We start from the raw sequence: 20,151 nt of genomic DNA on the forward strand, positions 1-20,151 counted from the left end.
TTGTGTGGTCCCAGGTGTCTGGGTGAAGAGTTCCAAAGTTGGGACTTGCCACATTATCCTAAATAACATCAGGGTTTGTTCCTATCTCTGAAGTGTCACTTTGTTCAAAAGTACCGTGTGAGGAGTGAGCATGGCTCCTATTCAGCAGACAGGGCAGAGTGTATCAGGATCCCGTTGGAAATAATCAGAATATTTTGCATCTCCAGTGCTGCCACTCCACCCTCACGGGCTGTGAGCTGCAAAATCACACCTTGCACCTGCTTTGCAAAATAATTTGGGGCAACTTGAGGTGCTTTGCATTCAGCAAGGACTGCAGAGAGAAGCGTGGCATTCCCTTGTCTTTGGCAGCTGTTGTGCAATGAGAACTTAAAAACGGTTTAAACCTGAATTAAAAATAGCTTCATTTGCATAGTCAAGGGTAATTAGCGTGTATTTTATCCTCCTGCAGTTATTTGTAAGTCTGAAAGCAGTAAAGAAAATCCTCAGGTAGCTGGATGTTTGATTCGGTTAAGGATTCTCCTGTAGCTCAGGGGCGGCACATAAAGATCTCACTCTTGGTAAACACCTGAGTGGCAAATTTGGATACTGGAGATGATGGGCATAGCTTGGGAGAGATAAAATGCAGAAAGAGTTCCTCTTCCAAAGCTCTGCTGCATGTCCAGGGGAAGTTTTTAGCTTGATTATTCCCGATTATTTCCAGGCTTTCTGTTGCCAGAGATCATCTCCTGGTAGAGACTTCATGAATTGGGCATTTTAAGGTTTCATCCCATTTCTCATTTTTAAGGTTTGCTGTGTAGGGAGATCCCACGGCTCTGGATTTATTGAGTCAGGGCAGCTCTGGGGGTGTGGAATGGAAGGAAAGACATTTTCCCTACGCTCTTCAAAATGAGAGGAGACATTTATCCTGTATCAACAACTTGAAAATAGGACAGATTCATTCCTTGCCACGATGTTTTGTGCTGGCTGGGAGATGATTCCAGCAAGCACTGATAAAAGAGTGTTTTCTGAGATAAACTGCTGACAGTAATGGTGCCTTGGCTTTTTGGGCAGGGGATGTGTGACAGTTCTTTCTGCCTTCAGAGTTTATAAGAATTGCCTTTGATTGCAGCTGTAGAAAAACCCTAAATCTGAATTTGCTTGCTAGTCTTTGTAAAACTTTATTGCAGACCACAGATTGTAGTTAAAAGTGAGACAACTACATGGCTGACTCCATTTTTTTATGCATAATTTATATATAAAATCTAAAGATTCATCTCCAATTTCACATCTGCATCCATAGCATTGCTGCAGAGGGGATATATTTCAGCTTTTGCAAGAATTTGCCTAGTGAGTGACACTGGTGAGCAACATATTGGGAAATATTACTTCTAATTCATTTTTTAAAGTTTTTTGAATCTTAACGTGAAATATTGTATTCTGTTAAGAGATTCTGACGAGAAAATGAAATTACATAAAAGCATAGAGGAAATGAGGGAGAAAAAGCAGTTGTTTCAGATCATAACCTCATTGGTTGGGGTGACAGTTTCAATTCCATCTGAGTTCTCTCCAGTTCTCATCCTTTTTATGTTGGATTAAGTAACAGTTTTTGTCTTCTTATTCCCATAGCAACCTTATCTCTCTTTATTTTTTTGATGTAAATCTGTTTGTCTCTTACTATCTTTCAAAGCTTGTTCATGAATAGCTTGTGAAGGAGAGGAGTGTGGCAAGGAGAGAGCAGAGACTTTCTGGCACAGAAAATAAGGGAAAGAATATTTTGGAGCAAAAAATAGCAAGCTTAAAAACCACTTTTTTCCTCCCAAAGCTATTTATTACATCATTTTCCCATGTAGTTTTTTCATGAAGGCTAAAACTTTAGTGCTGTTTTAGGATGTTGGGTGAGCTTGACTCCAACAGTTTAGGCCAGCCTGAAATACGGACTTAATGTAGCACTGTGGCTTCTGTAACTTGGGAAAAGTGCAAAGGTAAACCTGGCCTGGCCATGGTTTTGCTCCACATGGAGTCTCTTAGGAGAAGGTTGTGTCACTGACATTTTTATGGAAAATCCTTTCCTTAGGATTTTTTCCCCCGAGAAGCTGAGAGGCCTCAGGAACAAAATGCAAACATTGATTATCTGCTGCTGTGGAATGCAACAGGTGCATCTGGGATTGGGCTCATGGGGTTGTTTCTAATTAATGGCCAATCACAGCCCAGCTGGCTCGGACACAAGGCCTGAGCCACAAGCCTTTGTTACCATTCTTTGCTATTCTATTCTTAGCCAGCCTTCTGATGAAGCCTTTTCTTCTATTCTTTTAGCATAGTTTTAATGTAATATATACCATAAAATAACCAATCAAGCCTTCTGAACCATGGAGTCAGATCCTCGTCCCTTCCCTCATGCTCAGACCCCTGTGAACACGGTCAGAGTTGAGTTTTGGGCAGGACCCCAGCTTTGTGTCCAGCCCTTCTCCCTGTTGCTGCAGCACTGGGACAATCCTGGTGCTTGAACGCTCCGAGTGCCAGGGATGAGGCTCCAGATCCCAGCACCAACCCTGCTCACCCCAAAGGCTGCACACCCTCAGCCAGGGGCAGCTGCTGCTTGGCTTCAGGCATTCAGTGAAGCTGGAAAATGCAGCTGTTGCTTTGTCTCCCTACATGCTTTCCTCCTATTAAATACTTCCCTTGATTGGACTTGCTTAATATGTGTCTGAAGTGCAAGGGAGACGTTGGACACCAATGTGATTTTAGGTTTTTAGACCTTATGCCTAAATTCTGAGATATTTTTAACAGGAGCCTTTTGAAATGCTGGCTTCATTTCTGTAAAAAATGTTTATAAATGACAAAAAATTTTGGCATTTCCTGCACAGCTCCCCTCACCTGGTAAAGCTTTAAATCAAAATTACCTTAATTCTTTTATGTGTGTGCTTGGTTTCTTGTTTAAGAAAAGTAGTGATGTTCCTTAGGATTTTTGCATTGCAGGGCTGTTTTTAAAACTCTGAAATATGGATTATTTGGGAAAACAGAGCTTATATTCACTAAAAAATCAAAGCAAGTCCTTGCTAAGGAAAGTATTTCAGCCCTTGATTTGTTTGTCAGAATTACCCTAATGGGGTCTTGTTAGCCCATTTAACATGCTCCTGATAATATTAAGATAATACTTACAAGTGTTTACATTACATTAGTACCCCATTAAGGGCCTGATCTAAAGCCCATTGAAGTTAATAGGAACGTTCAGTAGGAGCTGAATGCTTTGATCTTTCAACTGTACTTTTTGCAAGTTAGAAAAAAAAATCAAACATGAAAATTGTTCCAGTCAACAGAAACACGACTGTGCTGTGTGCCCTACCCCACCCTTCGTGGCTCATAAAGCTATTGGATCTGGAACCTCTTCAAACTGAAATAAAGATTTAGAATATCAATTTGGAACGTGTTTGACAGCACCAGGCTGTGATGCAGAAAAAAAAAGGGTGTTGCTAAAAGCGTTTGGATGAGGAGCTGAAATAAGGGAAGGCTTGGCTGGGTGGCTGAGAGAATTTGACTTCATCATGTAGTAGATGTAGGGTTTGTTTTTCTTTTTTTTTTCTTTTTTTTTTTAATTTTGAGATGTGGAGTGCCCTGGCATGGTTTTAGACAACACTACATTATTTAAAGAACACCTTCAATAAGATAGAGCAGATGTCCTTTGCTTTTGAGGTCACTTGGAAGATGTGCAGAGGGGGATTTAGGGATGTGGTTTAGTGGGACTTGGCAGTGCTGGGGACTCAAGACTCTTGGAGATCTTTCCCAGCCTAAATGATGCTGTCATCTATAACAAGCACAGTGTCTTGTGATCTACAGAATTACTTTGACATTCAGTGAATTTATAAGAAATACACAGCAAAGTTTGGCTGAATTAACCCCTGGCTGCAGCCCAATGAATGTGGACAGATTGCAAATAACAATTTCAGTGCCTTCACTGGGTATCACCTTACTTTAAAGATACTTTTTCAGAGCTCCAGTTTGCTGCCAGCTTGTGTATTTTGCTTTCTGATGTTCATTACAAAGCCAAGTAGGCATCTTAAAACCGAAGCAGTGCAAGTTAGAGAGCTGCTCCTATTACACTGCATTGCTTGTGTCTCTGTTCTGGTATTGATTATGTATTTATGTCTTGTTTTTCATCCACTGTGGCACTGAGCAGTTACAGAGAGCCCAGGCTGGGAGTCTCATTTAATAACCAAGGAAATACTCTGTACTTATGAGAAGAGATGCAGTACCTGATTTTATTTTCCTGTTATTGCTTCTCTCAGCCCTGTGCAGCGAGACATCTTCTCTCTTTTTTTATGGAACTGTATTTTTTCAGCCCATGACTTTTTATTCAATTGTAGTTTAGGATATATTTCTGAGGATTACATCACCCTGCAAGGAGCAGTGTGGCTTGGGCTGGGGATCAGGCTGCACATGGAGCATCTGCCACGGAACAATTCTGCTCAAAAACCAGCAAAAAGATTTGGGGTCTCCCTGTCTTTTGGGGGTTTTCTCCTTACTTGCATGTCTCAATCTATTAAACTCTCCTCAGCATCACTGGGATTGTATTTGTGTCTCTAAATGGAGAAGCAGAACTCAGCTATTTCTCAGGAGTTGTTTTTTCTTTTCCCACAACTGCAGCCTCTGTTGTTGAATGGTCTGATGCTGAATTTATTAATCTCTGCTGTTGCTTGCTCAGGTGTAATCCTGTTCAGCCACATTTATTCATCCACTGAAGGATGTGCACATTGGTCCATCATGGCATATTAAAGGTTTGCCTCCTCCTGCCTCAGCTGTCATCTCTTTGACCCCTCAGTAAACTAACAGTCTTCCACATAATTTTGCTTTCATTCAAGTGTAATGCCATTACTTTGGAGGCAGACAGAATGCAATTCTCTGAAGATCTTGTCTCGTTCCCTTCTCTTCCAGGGAGGTTAATGTGCTCAGATGATCCCTGCCTTTTCTTTTTGCTCTCTTGCTGCAAGAAGAGCAAAAAAGTAGAGTTCCTGGATAATCTGTTTGGACTGGCTGTTGGGGGGTGTTGCAGACTGGGAAGATGAACTCACCAGCTGGGTAGAATCTCTTTACCACTTGTGTTTCAAGTGCCTTCACTTGTTTTCCTAGCACTTTTTATTTCTACAGCTTTTTACAAAAATGTTGTACAGATGTTTTCCTGAAATGGAAGTAACTGAGTCAAAACCTCTTTACCCAAAGCAAGCTAAGCCAGGCTGAAATATTAATGATGTGTGGGAATCACTTCAGCCTGAAGTTGCAGCAGTGTTTTGTCCACAGCCATTTGTCATTCACAAGTGGCACCACTGCAGAAAACCCCAGCCTGCAGGGAATGTCTGCAGTGGCAGTGCTGTGGTCACAGGGATTCCTGATTTTGGGAATGAGGAGAAAGGAGCCAGCCCCAGCAGGAATCCTGTCCCTGAGTGCAGGTTCCCTGGATGAACTTACTGTCATTGTCACAGCTGATGACTTTGAATGAATGGAATGGCATTGATTGACTCTGCTGCACACACTGCTGTTTTACCACTAATTAAGTTAAAAAATCAAACGAGGCCGTGATTTGTTGGGTGCAGGGGCTGGGTCTGCCCTGCCACAGCCTCTCCTCTGCTGGCTGAACTCTTGTGTGTGATTTGCCAGAGGCTTCCCTGAGTATCAGATGAGTGTATGAGTGTGGGATATGATGCTTTTGATTCTTAATAATCTGATATTAACAGAGGTATTTTGCATTTTCTTATCAGTTGTTAACACTCCTTTGCATTCAGCTGGTTTTGAACCTCTGATTTCTTACTACATCTCTCTTCCTGATTTTATTTCAGATTCTTTTCAGAAGAATTTTTATGCTGCTTTAGTTAGCAAAACGTAGCATTTTTCTCCTTAGTATTTCATAACTTCAGCTCTTAATAACACATGCTGCTCTAACTTACTCTTTCATCTTTTTCTGTATCTCTTTTTTGCTTCCATTTAAAAGCAGCTTTAGCACCTCTTTAAGCCAATGGCATCTTGTCCATCCCTTATTTCTCTCCTATCTTTCCTGATGAGCATTGCGTGGAATTACTGTCTTATTTCTTCAAGAAACCTTATTGCCTTATAATGAATGAGTGGGGAGGAAAAGAAAAAAAACCAGCTTATCTTGTGATTGCAGGTCTGAGCTTTGTGTCTAAAGCTGTGGGGCCTGAACATCCTTGCAGACTGTGGTGTTTCCTGCCTGTGTGGCCAGGGTGGGATTGGTTTGTCCCATCCCAGAGTCTGGAGAGGCTGGCAGAGGGCTGAGAGCCTGGCACGGGGAGCTCCTGGTGTGCCACACGCCCTGGGTGCCATCGATCTCTCTCTGCACAAGGTGACCCAGGAGCTCCAGGTGCTGCACTCTCACCACAAAAGCTTCGTGTAATGAATTTCATTTATTCCAAGTCACGCTTGCAAGGGTCTCCTGCTCTTCTTGCTCCAGACACTGCAGCTCCCAGTTCAGCCTGAGCCAGATGCACTTTTGTCATCTCTTTACCCCTTTGTTTAATTGTGTAACGATTATCGTTCATAAAGCAAAACCTGGCATTTGTTATCTGCCTGGAGATTACACTGATTGGGTTTTCAGTGTGCCTCTGCTGCATCTGGGTCAGAGCAATGATTAATATTGAAAGAGAGCTTTTGTAACCAGGCTGAAGCTCTAGCACATGTCCTGAAAAGGCTGCTGTGATTTTTAGAGTGGGGCACAAGCGGATGTGTGGCAGAGCAAGGGGAATTTGGGCTTGATGACAAGCAGGTGGAATTTGTCACCCTGCTTGGGCTGGTCAGCCTGGGCTTGTCACTGGCAGGAGCAGTGGGATGAAAGGTGATGCTTACAGTGCTTAGAGTGGAGAAGATCAGCTGTGCCAGAGGTTATCCAGAGCTCTGTGTTGGTCTCACAGGTATCACAGCAGGGTTTTACTGCGTGACCCTGGTGTGAGCCCTTCCCCACTCTGCAGTAACTGACCTGGGCTTGTCATTCTGACTTGGGTTTGCCTGGCTGCAGCCTTTGGGTCTGTCCTGCCTCAGAAGTGCCACCAGGATCAAGTGCTTTGACCTTGTGGTGGGAGCATCCTGCAAAGAGCCACTGCGGGCATCCCCTGGAGCTGCTCCCAAATCCCTTCGCCCCGCAGCACGGAGCCTGTGCTGCCTGCTGGGAGCTGCTGAGGGCAAGTACAGGTGTGAGGAAGATGTTTACACAGCAGCAGAACAGCAACCACAGGTCCAGCTCTGTGTGTTGGAGCAGCCACAAGTGGCCACTGCTCCTCTGGTTCCCCCAGGCGTCCCCCCAGGAGCACGGAGGCAGAGCTGAGAGCCTGGGTGCACCATAGCCTCACACCTTCCACTGAGCACTCAGGCTCTTGAAAACTAATTAAACACACTCAGCAGCACTTCAGAGGTTTCCAGGTAAGGCAGGAAGGTGGCTGCTTTAATAGCAGGAAGCCCTGGTGTGTGGTTGTGTTCACTGGGGTCCCAGAACGAGGGAAGGGATGAGAATCTTGACTCCGTGTTTCAGAAGGCTGATTTATTATTTTATGATATATATTATAGGAAAAGAAAATGATATATTAAAACTATACTAAAGAATAGAAGAAAGGATTTCACCAGAAGGCTTAAAGGGAATACAAAGGAATAAATAATAAAATCTTGTGACTGACCAGCGAGTCCGACACAGCTGGGCTGTGATTGGCCATTAATTAGAAACAACCACATGAGACCAATCCCAGATGCACCTGTTGCATTCCACAGCAGCAGATAACCATTGGTTATATTTCGTTTCTGAGGCTTCTCAGGAGAAAATCCTGGCAGAAGGATTTTTCAGAAATGTGTCTGTGCCACTGGTGTGAGCCAGTGCTGGAATCTCACTGGTGGGGCTGCTGCTGCTTTGTGCCTCTGCCAACCTTTGTGGTCTTAGGCAACCTTAATTCTGGCATTTTCTACCTCCAAGTAATTGAGTTTTTCAGCCTCAGTGTGTTCTTTTAATTTTATTAGGGACTAGAGAGTAATAAGTTTGCACAATACTGAATTAGGTTATGCAGTGGTTTTCTTCTGCTTTTCATTAAATAATTAATTAACAGCTCATGCTTGTGCACAGGTTGGAGATGTGACTTCGGTGGGAAACTTAATCATTTGGCTTTCATCTTCAGCACTGGAGAAATGATTTTGCCTCATGGACTCTTCCATGGTCTGTCTCCTGGAGATAAAGTTCTAATTTTAATTTTTGCATTTTTTTGTGAACCTGGCAAATTAGTATTGTTTTAAACATCTCTACTGTCCACACCACAGCAATGTGGGGCTTCTTTCAATTTTTCTGCCTTATCTGCCACAGAAAATACCTGTTTTGCTTGTCAGCTGCAAATGACATCAGGGTAAGAAATGCCTTTCCCTGCATTCCTGTTCCCTGCAGTCTGTAAGGAAATAACTCCAGCCTGTCTGCTTTAGCCACGTTTTTGCAACTGTGAAGGAAGCGAACAAAATCTCTTCTGGTTTGCTTTGATGTGCTCCTGAACATCCATTAAGCTACAACCTCAGTGTTGCTGTATGGTGCTGGGATAGAAATAGATCATTTTTCTTATCTCTGCTGTCCTTCTGAGCCTGTTAATGTAGTCTAATCCCAGCAAGTAACCCCGGAGATTCACAGGCAGAAATGTTTGCAGCAATTTTGCAGAACCTGTTCAGTGCTGTGGTGACATCTTGGTGCTCACCCAGGTCCTGCTGGGGCTGGAGAAGAGTCCAGGGAAGAGCACATTCTGTCCCTGATGCAGAAATGGTGGCTTTGAACTGCATGGGAGCAATTAATGTCAGTCCCAAATGCTGTGTTCAGGATACTGAGTCTGAGGTGCTTTATTTGTCAGACATGGAAATTCGCCCACCCTTCCTTCAAATTGTGATGTGAATAGTTAATAAGTGAAATAACTTCTTCCTCTGCATGAGCCAGGCAAATGTACTCTGAAAACATATTACTTTTATTTCTGCCTCTTTTTCATCTTCAGTAATAGAATTAAAAGTTTAAATTTCTCCTGAATTCCTCTGTAAATATTATTTTTGTTACGGTGTGAATCAATCCTTGCACCTTATCCTCTCTGCAGTTCACTTCGAGTGGGTTATTGAATTCAGTTATGTAGAAATGGTCACCTTCTCCAGCTTCCCTTGTATTCCTTTTATTAAGGAGTTGAGGCATAACACACCTGAGGTTGAGAACCAGTAAAGAGGAGAATTATTAAAATAAATACGAAAAATAAAAGTCCATTAACACGTGTTAATGTCCAGTGTTTAACATGTCCAGTTAAAAATCCTGAACAGCAGCTGGACCTGGAAATAAACCCCAGCTGCTTTTGGAACAGAAAATGGCACAGGTGATTCTGGCAGGGTGAGGTGTGGGTTAAGGTTGGATGTCTTATTCTTGGCTTATTATTCCACTGTTTGGAAATAATAATTATTCCACTGTTATATATTAATAGTAATAATATAATAATATCATATGTTTAAAATATTACATAATAATTTTGATATAGTATAAATGAAATAATATCATTCCACTGTTGATGGATGAGGAGATGGTGTGTTTCATTGCACGTACAACAAAATATTTCACATTATTTTGCTCAGCCCAGGTAAGGCCCCACCTTTGGATGAGCCCACAGCTGTCTGGCATGGCTGTGACCATTGGATTTTTCTGCTGACTCGGGTTGGTGGTTTGGAGGTGTGGACATCTGTGGGCAGGACACTTCTCCATCTGCTGGGTCTGTGCTTTGTCACTGCCACATCTGGGCTGGCCCAGGTGTCAAAGCTGGGATCTGTGCCAGGTGCTCCATACCTTGGAGACAGATCCTGCTTAGCCAGGAATCCTTCCTGATGATATTTTTTTAATACTTGGGGCAGAATCTGTGCATTTCTCTGTGTGGGAGGTGCCATCTCTGGAAACATGAAGGACTGAAGTCAGTGACAGGAAAAAAAACATAAATCCCACTGTCATCAGCATGTTCCAGTGCTTTAAAACTGAGCTGTTGTAGGATGGTTTTCATTGATTTATTTATTGAGGAAAGGCTTTTTGGGAACATTGCTGCATATTTAATAAATAAACAAACCTTCAGATAATTACAGCTAGATCTGGCAGGGCTTTAGCCATCTGTTTAACTATTAAAATGTGAATAGCCTGGTGTTCTTCAGCACTAAACCTGCTTTGTGCTGATGAGGCCTGGTGCTCAGTAGACTGCCAGGATGTTCTTAGGGCTTGTTTTGGAAAGTGTTAGAGGGGGAAAAAAAAATCTGTGTTGCATCTGAGAAGTCGACTGTAGGATAATTTCCTTGAGCAAACATCCTTGCCTCCTGAGATATTTCTCAAATTGCTTGAATTGCTGTGTTCAATGCTGTGTTTGCCTGGAGTTGAGTGGTAATTCCCAGATAATACGAATTTATGAAAGGCATATTTTTGGAAATAGCTATTGGAGAACATTTTTCTTTCAAAACATGAATTTCCCTGGTAATGCTGTTGGGGCTTGGTTTGGTTTTTTTTTCCAGTTCTTTCAGTGCATTTTTGCCAGTGCAAAACATGTTTTAAAAAAATACTCCTTGCTTGTCAGATGTTGACTCAACTTTTATGCTACTAATATTCTTTTACTGCCTTTTTTTTAATCTCTGCTGTCTCTGGCCCTTTCCTTCAGTTCCACAGAGCCCACAAATCACCTCATCCCTTTCTGTCCATCTTTCCCCTCATTATTGCAAATTCTTCTGCCTCTTCCCATGCTGGCATCTCCTGTTCACCACACTGATACATCTGTGCCAATTTATTTTTTAGCTTTTCCTGCTTGTGTTTATACAGCACAGACTTTTGAATTATTCTCCTTTAATTGGCGTAAAAGCATTTAAATGTCTCCTGTTTCATCTTTTCCTTCACCTCAAGTTGATTCAGGGGAAGGGTTTCAAAGATTTGTAGGGGTTTTTTGGTGCTGTTCACGTGTGAGATATTCAGCATTTCATGGGATGGAAACAACCTTCAGGGTCTGTTCTGCACTGAGGTCTGCTGCATTTTATTGGCAATATTTCTATGGATTTCTGTACTTCAAACTCAGTGGGTTTCTGTGGTGTTCTGTGGACACTCACATGGGCTCTGCTGGTGGGTCTGACCTCAGCAGAGATGTGGACAATATTCCAAATTCAGAAGTTGTCTGAGAAGCATTTTGGGTGTAAAATGAGCCTTGAAGGGTGGGAGGTTGTTCTGCTTGCTCTGTCCTGGAGCTTTCAGGGCATAAACTGCAAGTTCAGCCACGTGGCACAGAAGAAAGGGATTTTTTAGAGGTTGGTGTGGAATTTTGTGATTTCCCTGTAGCACCAGCCTGACCGAGTGAAACCCTGGAGGTGCTTCTGAATTCTCTCCTCAAGTGACAAATCTGACGAGTGATGTTCACTCCTGCACTGTGAACATCTTTGTCCTCTCGTTCTGCCCAGCAGAAATTGATGACAGAGATAATTTTTGGTCTCATCCCTCGCTCCTAGCTCAGTGTGATTCTGCCAGGCTCCATCCAGGCCCTGGCAGGGCAGCAGAAGGTTTTTCACTGGCTCACTTCAGCCCTGGTGTGGTGATTCCTGTTGGGGTTAACGGGCTGGGTATCCCAAATATCCTGGTGGAAATCAATTATGCAAAGTGTACATTTAGTTTTGGGTGTCTCTCTAAGGAAATAACCAAGTTCATGATCACAGCAGTGCCTGGGTACAGCCAGTTTTGGGGTTTAGGGGGATGGGGAACAAGGTTTGTTCATGCACACAGGTGAGTTTTCGGGGACGGTGGTGAAGGTTGCTGGGTTTTGTTGTTGCTTGTGTTTGTTTTTTCTTTTTAAAGAAACAAATTGGTGTTCCTCTGTTTTCTCCAGCAGTTCTCATTACCAACATAGCTATTACAACGTGCTGAGGCTGTTATTTGCCCTCAAGAGCTGAGAGAGTGGAATTTCCGTTCTTTTTAATAATGTGACTTTTACCAGGGCGAGTGGGCTGTGAATTAGTGCTTCATTATGGGCTGACATCAAACAGAGTCCCCACTTCAGAATTACCCACTCAAGAAAACAGCTTAGATTTGCTTGTCTGACTCATTTAGGCACTTGAACATCCAATACAGAATTATACCTAAAGTACATTTAACAAGTTCTGCTCCTTTGAATAGCAGTGGGTCTGATGCAGCAATACAATAAATATTTTCATGGCTATTAAGGCACAATTATGTTGGTAGAGCTTGAATCCTTGTTCTGCAGTTTTCAAAACATGGTAGTATTACTACCAAATATGTGTTGACAATAAAAAGCAATTGATACAAGTGTGATGAGATGCTTGGGTGTTGCTGGACTTGGAGCTGGAAACCTGAATTAAAAAAAAAAACCAGTTGGAAAACTGAATCCTGCTCCTCTCACAGTGAATTCTGTGTATTCACTTTAAAAAAGTAAGTGTTCTGTGTATTAGTTAAAAAAATAAACAGGATTTGGTGGAAGTTCTAGCAGTGCCTGCAAATCTTACAAAGTTCCTGCGCACAGAACGGGTGTCTGGGGGTGAAATATCACACAGGATTCTTGACAAAACACCACATAACTCAGCATTGCCACTCGCCAGCAGCTGTGTGTGTGTGTGGAGCAGCTTTGTCAGCAGCAATGCTCTGGATTTTCCACAGCACAGTGTTGTGTCTCTCCAAAGCCTGGCTGTGCTCTTTGGTGTGATCTCGGCCTTTCCCTCCTCAATTGCGTGAGATCACAAAACAGAAACCTCTGGGAGGTGCTCACAGTGAATGTGGTCAGCAGGCTCTGAGATGGGTTCTGGTTTATTCTTTTATTAAAATGGCACTGTTCTGTCTCATTTAGCTTACAGAGATGCTCCAGGTTGTGTTTTCCCATCATGAATCCACAAATTTTTATTTTATCTTTTAATTGTCCTGAGTGTCACAGGAGCGTTCCGATGCAGCTGTTGCAGGTTGGATACATCACTGTCACTCCTCATTTTGGAATCTTTCTCAGCCACTTGAAGTCTCAATGCTTGAGACTGAAAACTTGGCTTAATAAACTTAATAAACTCCTTAAAAGGAGGGAACCCAGTGGAATATGCAGTTTTCACATCCTTTTTGTATGGGTAGGAACTCGTTTTGTTGTTCGCACTTTGGGCAGAATCAAAGACTTTGCAGCAAAGCTGAAGTGTGTTTTTTTCTCCATTTTATTGCAGTGGTGTGTATATTTCAGTTAATACAACTTTATGGACTTGGTACTGAAGCAATGAGGCAAATACATGTGTTAGCAGGAAAAGGAGAAGAAAATGCTGTTTCAGGAGTCAGAAAGCCTCAGTTGCTAATTTTAAACTTCCTTCTATATGGCAAACTATAAACAGGCAATAAAATATTTAATTTGCAAATTACAGTTTTCGCTTGGTTTTTATGTTGGATTTTTTCCCCTTGTAGTCAGGATTTTTGTAGCATTTTTACCAAAATATTTTCAGTGGCAAGATTAGAGCCTTTGCCTGGCAGGGTTAAGCAATAAATTGTTCATTTTTTTCCATGAATAGTTGCTTTTCAGATGAAAGCAGATTAGAAGTGAGGTGTAATAAATGCAAGGAAGAAGTGAAAAGAATAAGGCAAGAGAAACTAATGAAAGCACTTCAGTTTGGTGGCCAGTTTGAGAGAGTTTTCAAGATCTGCTGATGGATAAACCAGTCTTAGTCCAGCAGATAAAATGCAGAAACACTTTGTGTGTTTCTGGCCTTTTCTTTCGCTGATCAGTGGGATATTGTCATCCCGTGGGTGCTGAAAGGTGAATCCTGTTCTGACTCACACCTCCTCAAAACCATCTTCTCTCCTTATCTCTGGTCTTTGTTTCCAGTTATATTTTATCTATCAAGACAGCTATTTCAGCAGGATGAGAGCCTCTGATTTCAGAGGGATACAGTTCAATCTGTAAAAGTAAACAAGCTTTGCCATTATTAGTCCACCTTTCAAGGGATTTTATTTACCCTGAGGACTTGATGTCCCTTCCCAATGAGTTCATGCAATAATAAGTTTTGTTAGAAGACACAGCTCTCCTCCCTGGTGTTACTGTGCTTGGCATAGTGGCTTTATTAAAAATCAAACAAAAACCTTACAAAGAAGCTCAAGGATAAACAATCACTCTTGATACACTTCCAAACATGCCTGGATTTCACCTTCAGTCCACTGAATCTGATGCAGGTACACCAGAAAATCAGCCCAGGATTGTGTTCAGGAGCAGCCAGCGCTCTCCAAGGTCAGAGATGGGGACTTCACTGTGTCATGCTAATAAAGAGCCCTGCTCCTGTTCTGCATGCTGATTTCTCATTATCAAAGCTGTGCCAGACAAGAGAAGACAGAAGTTTATAGAGAAATTAAGTGCTGGTATTTGGGCAGCTGTGTGACGAGTCTGGTGGTGGAGTTGCTCTGGAAGATGGGATGGGGAACTTCCTGCTAATTTTTGGGAAATGATTCTTTTATTTAGCATGGTTCATATTCTCCATTTTTGGATGGATATGCATTGCTTCTTGTTTCCCCAAAAACTGTTTTTCTGTGACAACAGTCTTCACCTGCAATCAGTGATAAACAATTCCGATTTTTTACAGCATTGCAGCAGCTCAAACTGCAGGGCTGTGGTGGGTCCTGTCTGGGTACCTCTGGGCTGATTGCCATCCCAATCCTCCAGGATATCCCACATCCCTTCCCAAGGTGCTCCCAACCCAATCCCATCCTGCCATTTGTTTGACAACTCAAAGACAAGAAAGGCTCTGAGGGTCTGTAGTTGCAATAAATGAGCACATGGGCTTAAAAACCCATTTCAATTGTGGAAATTGTATTATTTATGATTTATGACTTCTGATGGTTGTGATGTAAGGGGGCAAAATATTAATTAATATCAATTAATATTTTTATAATAATCATTATAATAATATAATAATGATATAATAGAATAATTATTATAATAAATGTACTATAATAAAAATATTAATTAATATTTTAATGTAAAATATTAATTCTTTGGGTGTGATTCATCCTGGAGCAGAACAGTGTGTGTTCTCTGAGGTGCTGTCAGCTCCTGGCTTTTCTTTCTGTGGCTCTGAGGAATGGTGTTGGGGCAGCTGATGAATGTGTAATGTCAAGGGAGAAAGAGCAAAGTGCTGGAAAGGCCTGAAACAATAATTTAAGGCTGTGCTGGTTTGATCCCTGGGTGAAATCACTTTTGCTGGGGTTTTATGTGACTTCTCCATTCACATCCAGCAAAAGGATCTGAGTTTATTCTGAGGGTACCTGGGTGGGAATTCACGTGGAAAGCTGAAAACAGCCTCAGAAACATTCCTGTGAACTTTATGTGGACTAAGAAAGGACTGTACAACACTCTCTTACTGCAGCGTTTTTTAAAGGAAGAATTGAAATTCTGGTCTCTCTTATTCAGTGTTCTCAATGTAACAGCTGTTGCTTTGCAGTAATAAAAAATGCTGTATTTTGGGGAAATAGCTGCTGTTGGTCAACTCGCTGCTCCTATTATGCTTGGGTATAAAGACAGCCTTATTTAAAGACTGTGTTCATTTAGCATCCTCTACAAGGTTATAAGCAAATATTTTTTTTTAATTGTCCTCTGTTATGGAAAAATGTATGGCTTATTTATGGAAAAGTCTTTGTTACTGTAGGACTTTGGTCTTGGTTTGCATTACATGTTGTATTTAGCTTAGTTTAAGGGTATAATGAGGCCCAAATTTCTTGGGTCCTGACTCACCAGTTAGAGGGAAAGCCAATATAAATGTATGATAAAATATTTACATTTATGGAAACTGAAGCGTTTGCTTCCCCCAAAAAAGTGCTGGACAATGCTGTGTGTGATTTTTGGAGTGTCCTTTGCAAGACCAGAAGATGGACTCAATAACCCCTTCCACCTCAGGGTGTCCTGTGATCCTTACACAGCTTAAAATAATCCCAGGGACCCGAGGCCAGCCAGAGCAGAGCACTGGGTCAGCACACTGAGGTACAAAGCTCTGGCTTAGTGATGCTCCAGGGGATTCTCCTGCAGGAATATGGTCCAGGAGGTTCCTTGCTCTTGGGAAGGATCCATATCCGTTTTCTGAACAGCTGTTATTACTGTTATTTTGCATTGGACATGGGAGCTTGATGCTGTTCATCATAGCCTTCACTTCTGAAGAAAGAGAAGATTAAGAATTTATTTTTAAGTCATTGGCTCCCTTTTGATTATCAAAGTCAGGCATAAGAGCACAATTAGCCACAGGATCTGTTGAATTATCTCGCTGCAGATTAGGCCCTTCAGCCCTAATTCTGTCATCCCCTCTCGTGCCAGGCAGCCTTTGCCTCTGCAGGGGCTGCATTGATCTGCTGGGTCCAGCTGCAGACCAAGAGGTGGGAGGTCAGGATTTGGGAATGGTTTGGGAGTGCCAGGATTGGAGAACGCCAGGATTTGGGAGTGTCACTGCCCTGTCTGTTGGTGTTCCCTGACGTGCTGCTCGCTGCTGTTCCCTGGCAGATGTGGAGAGCTCCAGGACGAGGATGAGGAGCGCGGTGTCGGTGCGCGAAGGCCAGGGCGTCGTGCTGCTCTGTGGGACCCCGCCCCGGGCTGGAGGTAAGGGGGACCCTCGGGGTGGTGGGGCTGGGCAGCATCCCTGAAATGCTAAAAATCAGAATTATAACCAAATCTTGAGTTCTGAGTAACAGCAGAGAGAGAGAAACCAAAAACAAAGGAGGGGAGAGGGAAGTATTTAGCAGGATTTACTTTTATCTCGTTCCTAGTAATTTCTGTGCACTTAATGTGTCTGTTTTTTATGGGATTTCTTGTAATTAATGGAGTATCTTCTAGAGTTGCATTCTGCCCAATTTCACAATTGCTGAGCCTCAATGAATCCGGTTTTCCCCATGAGCAGAGAATTGCAGGTTGTCTCGAACAGTGCCTGTGTTCTTGCAATCAAGACATTCTGTGGTGGGATGGAATGATGCTGTGTAATTTAAACCACTTCTGCACTCGGGGGGTGAGAAAAGTGGATATATGGATTCTTGGTGGACCAAAAGTTGTAAGTACATTTCTTCCCTCATTCTGCATCTTCAGTCTTTGACTAATTGCTATTGAGCCTCAGGTAATATCTGAGAGGAACTGGTTTTATTGTTTTTAATTGATACGGTGTGTCATTATTGAAGGGCTGTGATGTTAAACATTGGATCTGATTGCAAAGACAAGGTAATAAAAGCTAGACATTATATTCAATAATATAGGTGTTGTGGCCTCATAAATTTGGCAGAGTCCAAGCAGACACAGCCATAAAGTGGCAATTTTACAACTGTCTGAGCTTGCAGAATTTTTTCCCCTCTAAACTGATACATACTCTTAAATCATCTTTATAGCCTTGCAGCAGCTTTGTCTTTCAGCAGCTGAGGAAATGGGTCATTCTCCCAGCTATCTGTAAGAATTAGAATGATTAAATTTTCCTTCTAGACGCAGCCCAAGGGCTGAACTGCCCCAGCTGTTCCTACAGCTGTGTCCTGTGTGTGGGTTTACACCCAGAGGTGATGGCCAAGCTGAGGCAACGCTGCCTGGCTCTGGCAAGGTTTAAGTTTGAGGTGTGGAACAGGAGGTGATGCCAGACGTGCTGGTGGTGCTGAGAACAGTGGTTGGGAGAGGTGAGAATTCCTCCTGCAGTCAGCAGATGGGAGATGATTGACACCCCCACACTAATTGTGGTGTTCATGCAAAAACAGAGCTGAGCTCTCCCAGGGTTACCAAATGGCGTCGAGAACTGGTACCAGAATTATTTCAGATCTTTGAATCTGTCTGAGAGTTGGAGGATTAACTGCTAAAGTTTTCAGGAGACGTGGAGCAAGGTGGAAAAAAACCCTTTCTGCACTGACATAAAGCTGGAGCAAGGTGACACAAAACACCCCTGCAGGGTGGGGTGCAGGGCAGGAAACCCGGGATAAAACATCCAGCCAGGAAGCAGAAGTGGTTTGTTAGGAAGAGCAGGGATGGTTTAGGACCAGCTGACCTGGCCTGAGGGATGTTCAGCCCTTTCCAGATCAGTGATCTGACTCGTTTTTTTTACTTGGAGCCTGTATTTATTGCGCTGAGCTATCAAATAATTCCAGACAATACTAATTCTAAAAACATGCTCCACCAGCTTGTTTCCTCGCCACCCTGTAGCCCCCAAAATACTCAGCTTTTGTTTTCTGGTGTGTTGTGCAGTTTCTAAGATCTTGCTAACTTAATTGCACTTATTTCTTGCATTCTCTGTAAAGAGTTTGCAAGAAGAGACTTGATTAAATAGTGATTATTCCTCCATGTACAGCATCCCAGTTACAATAGAAACCAGTGCTCATCCCCAAAGAAATGCCAGCTCATAGTATGGAAAAAGAAAATTGCTTCCCTTCTGCATTTTATCATATTTTTTTCCTGGCTTATCTTAGGCACAGATATTTACATAAGTCATATGAATGTCCCTTTTCAACAGGGAGCAAATTATTCCTGCAGTGAGCAGTAGTTTTGTCCTTTTGAGTGTGCAGTTCCAGCTCCTCTGGGCTGTGGACACCCAGCATTAAACCAACAATGAAACTCCATTTACGAACCACAAATCACTTTCTTTTAAGTTACTGTGTTTCCCCTTTCTGAAAATTAAACAAAAATTCCCTTTTTTAGCAGTCTTGTGTGGGATTTACTGAGTGGAAGATGTGGTAAATGACTGGATTTGAGTGTGAAGACTTTTTCCCACAAATATTTTTCTGGTCCAGGCTGGTTTTATGTTAAATACCCTAAGTTGTCTCATAATTGAGCAGTGATGTTTGGATAATTAAGATGGTCATCTGTCATCGTTCTGCATGGCCATACTTCTAGATCTTTGAATTCTGTTGCAGGGAAACTGTTAAAATACCATTTTTTGCCACCAAAAATCAGTAACTCATCTCACCCACGTGCTCCAAAGGTAAAATAATGTCAAAAATGGATTTATGTAGCTCTCCTGCTACTTTTCCAGTTGTTGCAACCTTTAAATTGCACTGAAATCTCTACAGCTATTTTGACTTTTTACTGTGTTACTGTGATGTCTTTAATGGTTTTAAAGGGCTGTCAATCCAACAAACATCTCAATATCCCAAACTAATGTTGGACGCAGTTAATGTGCAGCTGGTTAAAAAACATTCATCTGATGCTAATTTTTGCTCATTCTGCCAAGAATGGGAAAAGCTAGACATATGGAGATCTAAAAATGATTTTTCTCTGCTACTGATTTTGTTCCAAAATTGGTATCTAACGAGTGACAAAGCCCTCAGTAAAGCAAATCTGAGTTCCTGTAGGGTTTTACCTCCTGTTACTACTGAACTGTATTGTGATTATTGTGTAGCTCCTCTTCAGCTGTTATTTCTGTTCCTGTACATTGTGATTTATATTTGTTTAGTACAGTCAGTTTTCCTCAGCTGACATTGATTTTGGATTTATGAGGTGTTTCTGCTCTTTGAGAGAGGAGCAGGCCATGAGGCATGGTCCTTTTGTGTTGTCTGGGGTGGTTTAAAGCTGCTTTATACACAGAGAAAAAGATGATTTTTAATGGTAGAAGTGAAGATTTACTTGATAGTTATTTGAACATTTCAACAAATTTTAGTTTGCCTGGAAAAACTCGACATTAATTCTACATTGGTGCACTTCCTGCTGCATTATTCCCATGGGAAATGTGATCATAACCCAATAAATAAATAAATAAATAAATAAATAAATTTCAAAAACCAAAACCCAATAAATTAAATAAATAACAAGAATTTTGTGGAACTGTTGCTTGGAAATTGCAAGGAAATTCTGCTTTATTCCTAATGAGCCTTGTGTGCTCTGTGTTCCTGCTTCATGCAGTATGGCAGGGATGTTCCTACATGGATAAAGCAGCAAGGATTTGTCCTCCCTCTTCGTGGAACTCCCTGATAAATGTGGGTTTAATCCATAAATGAGGCAGGATTTGAAGGGCAGGGATCAATTCAGCTCACAGCATATTGTGTCAGAGTTGTGACATGCCGATAGGAAATAATATTAGATCATGGAAAAATAGATCCCAGTTCATTGCTCAGTGTTTGCTGTGACAAATCCTTCACTGAATAATGTCATGTCTGTTCCAAATGAGTGTTTAGACTTGCAAATTTTTGCTCGTGCCTCTTGTATTGCC

The 20,151-nt window shown here is 42.0% G+C and overlaps 1 protein-coding gene across 1 annotated transcript in view; it reads left to right on the forward strand.

The window, feature by feature from the left end:
• Positions 1 to 20,151, forward strand: part of CNTN3 (contactin 3) — a 104,342-nt gene that overhangs the window by 31,150 nt on the left and 53,041 nt on the right. The window contains exon 3 of the mRNA XM_066557785.1: positions 16,491 to 16,586. Within this exon, the coding sequence (XP_066413882.1) occupies positions 16,491 to 16,586 (96 nt within the window). The remainder of the gene's footprint in view (positions 1 to 16,490; positions 16,587 to 20,151) is intronic.

Source organism: Molothrus aeneus, chromosome 12 (assembly GCF_037042795.1).
Source record: "Molothrus aeneus isolate 106 chromosome 12, BPBGC_Maene_1.0, whole genome shotgun sequence".
Classification (NCBI taxonomy): Eukaryota; Metazoa; Chordata; class Aves; order Passeriformes; family Icteridae; genus Molothrus; species Molothrus aeneus.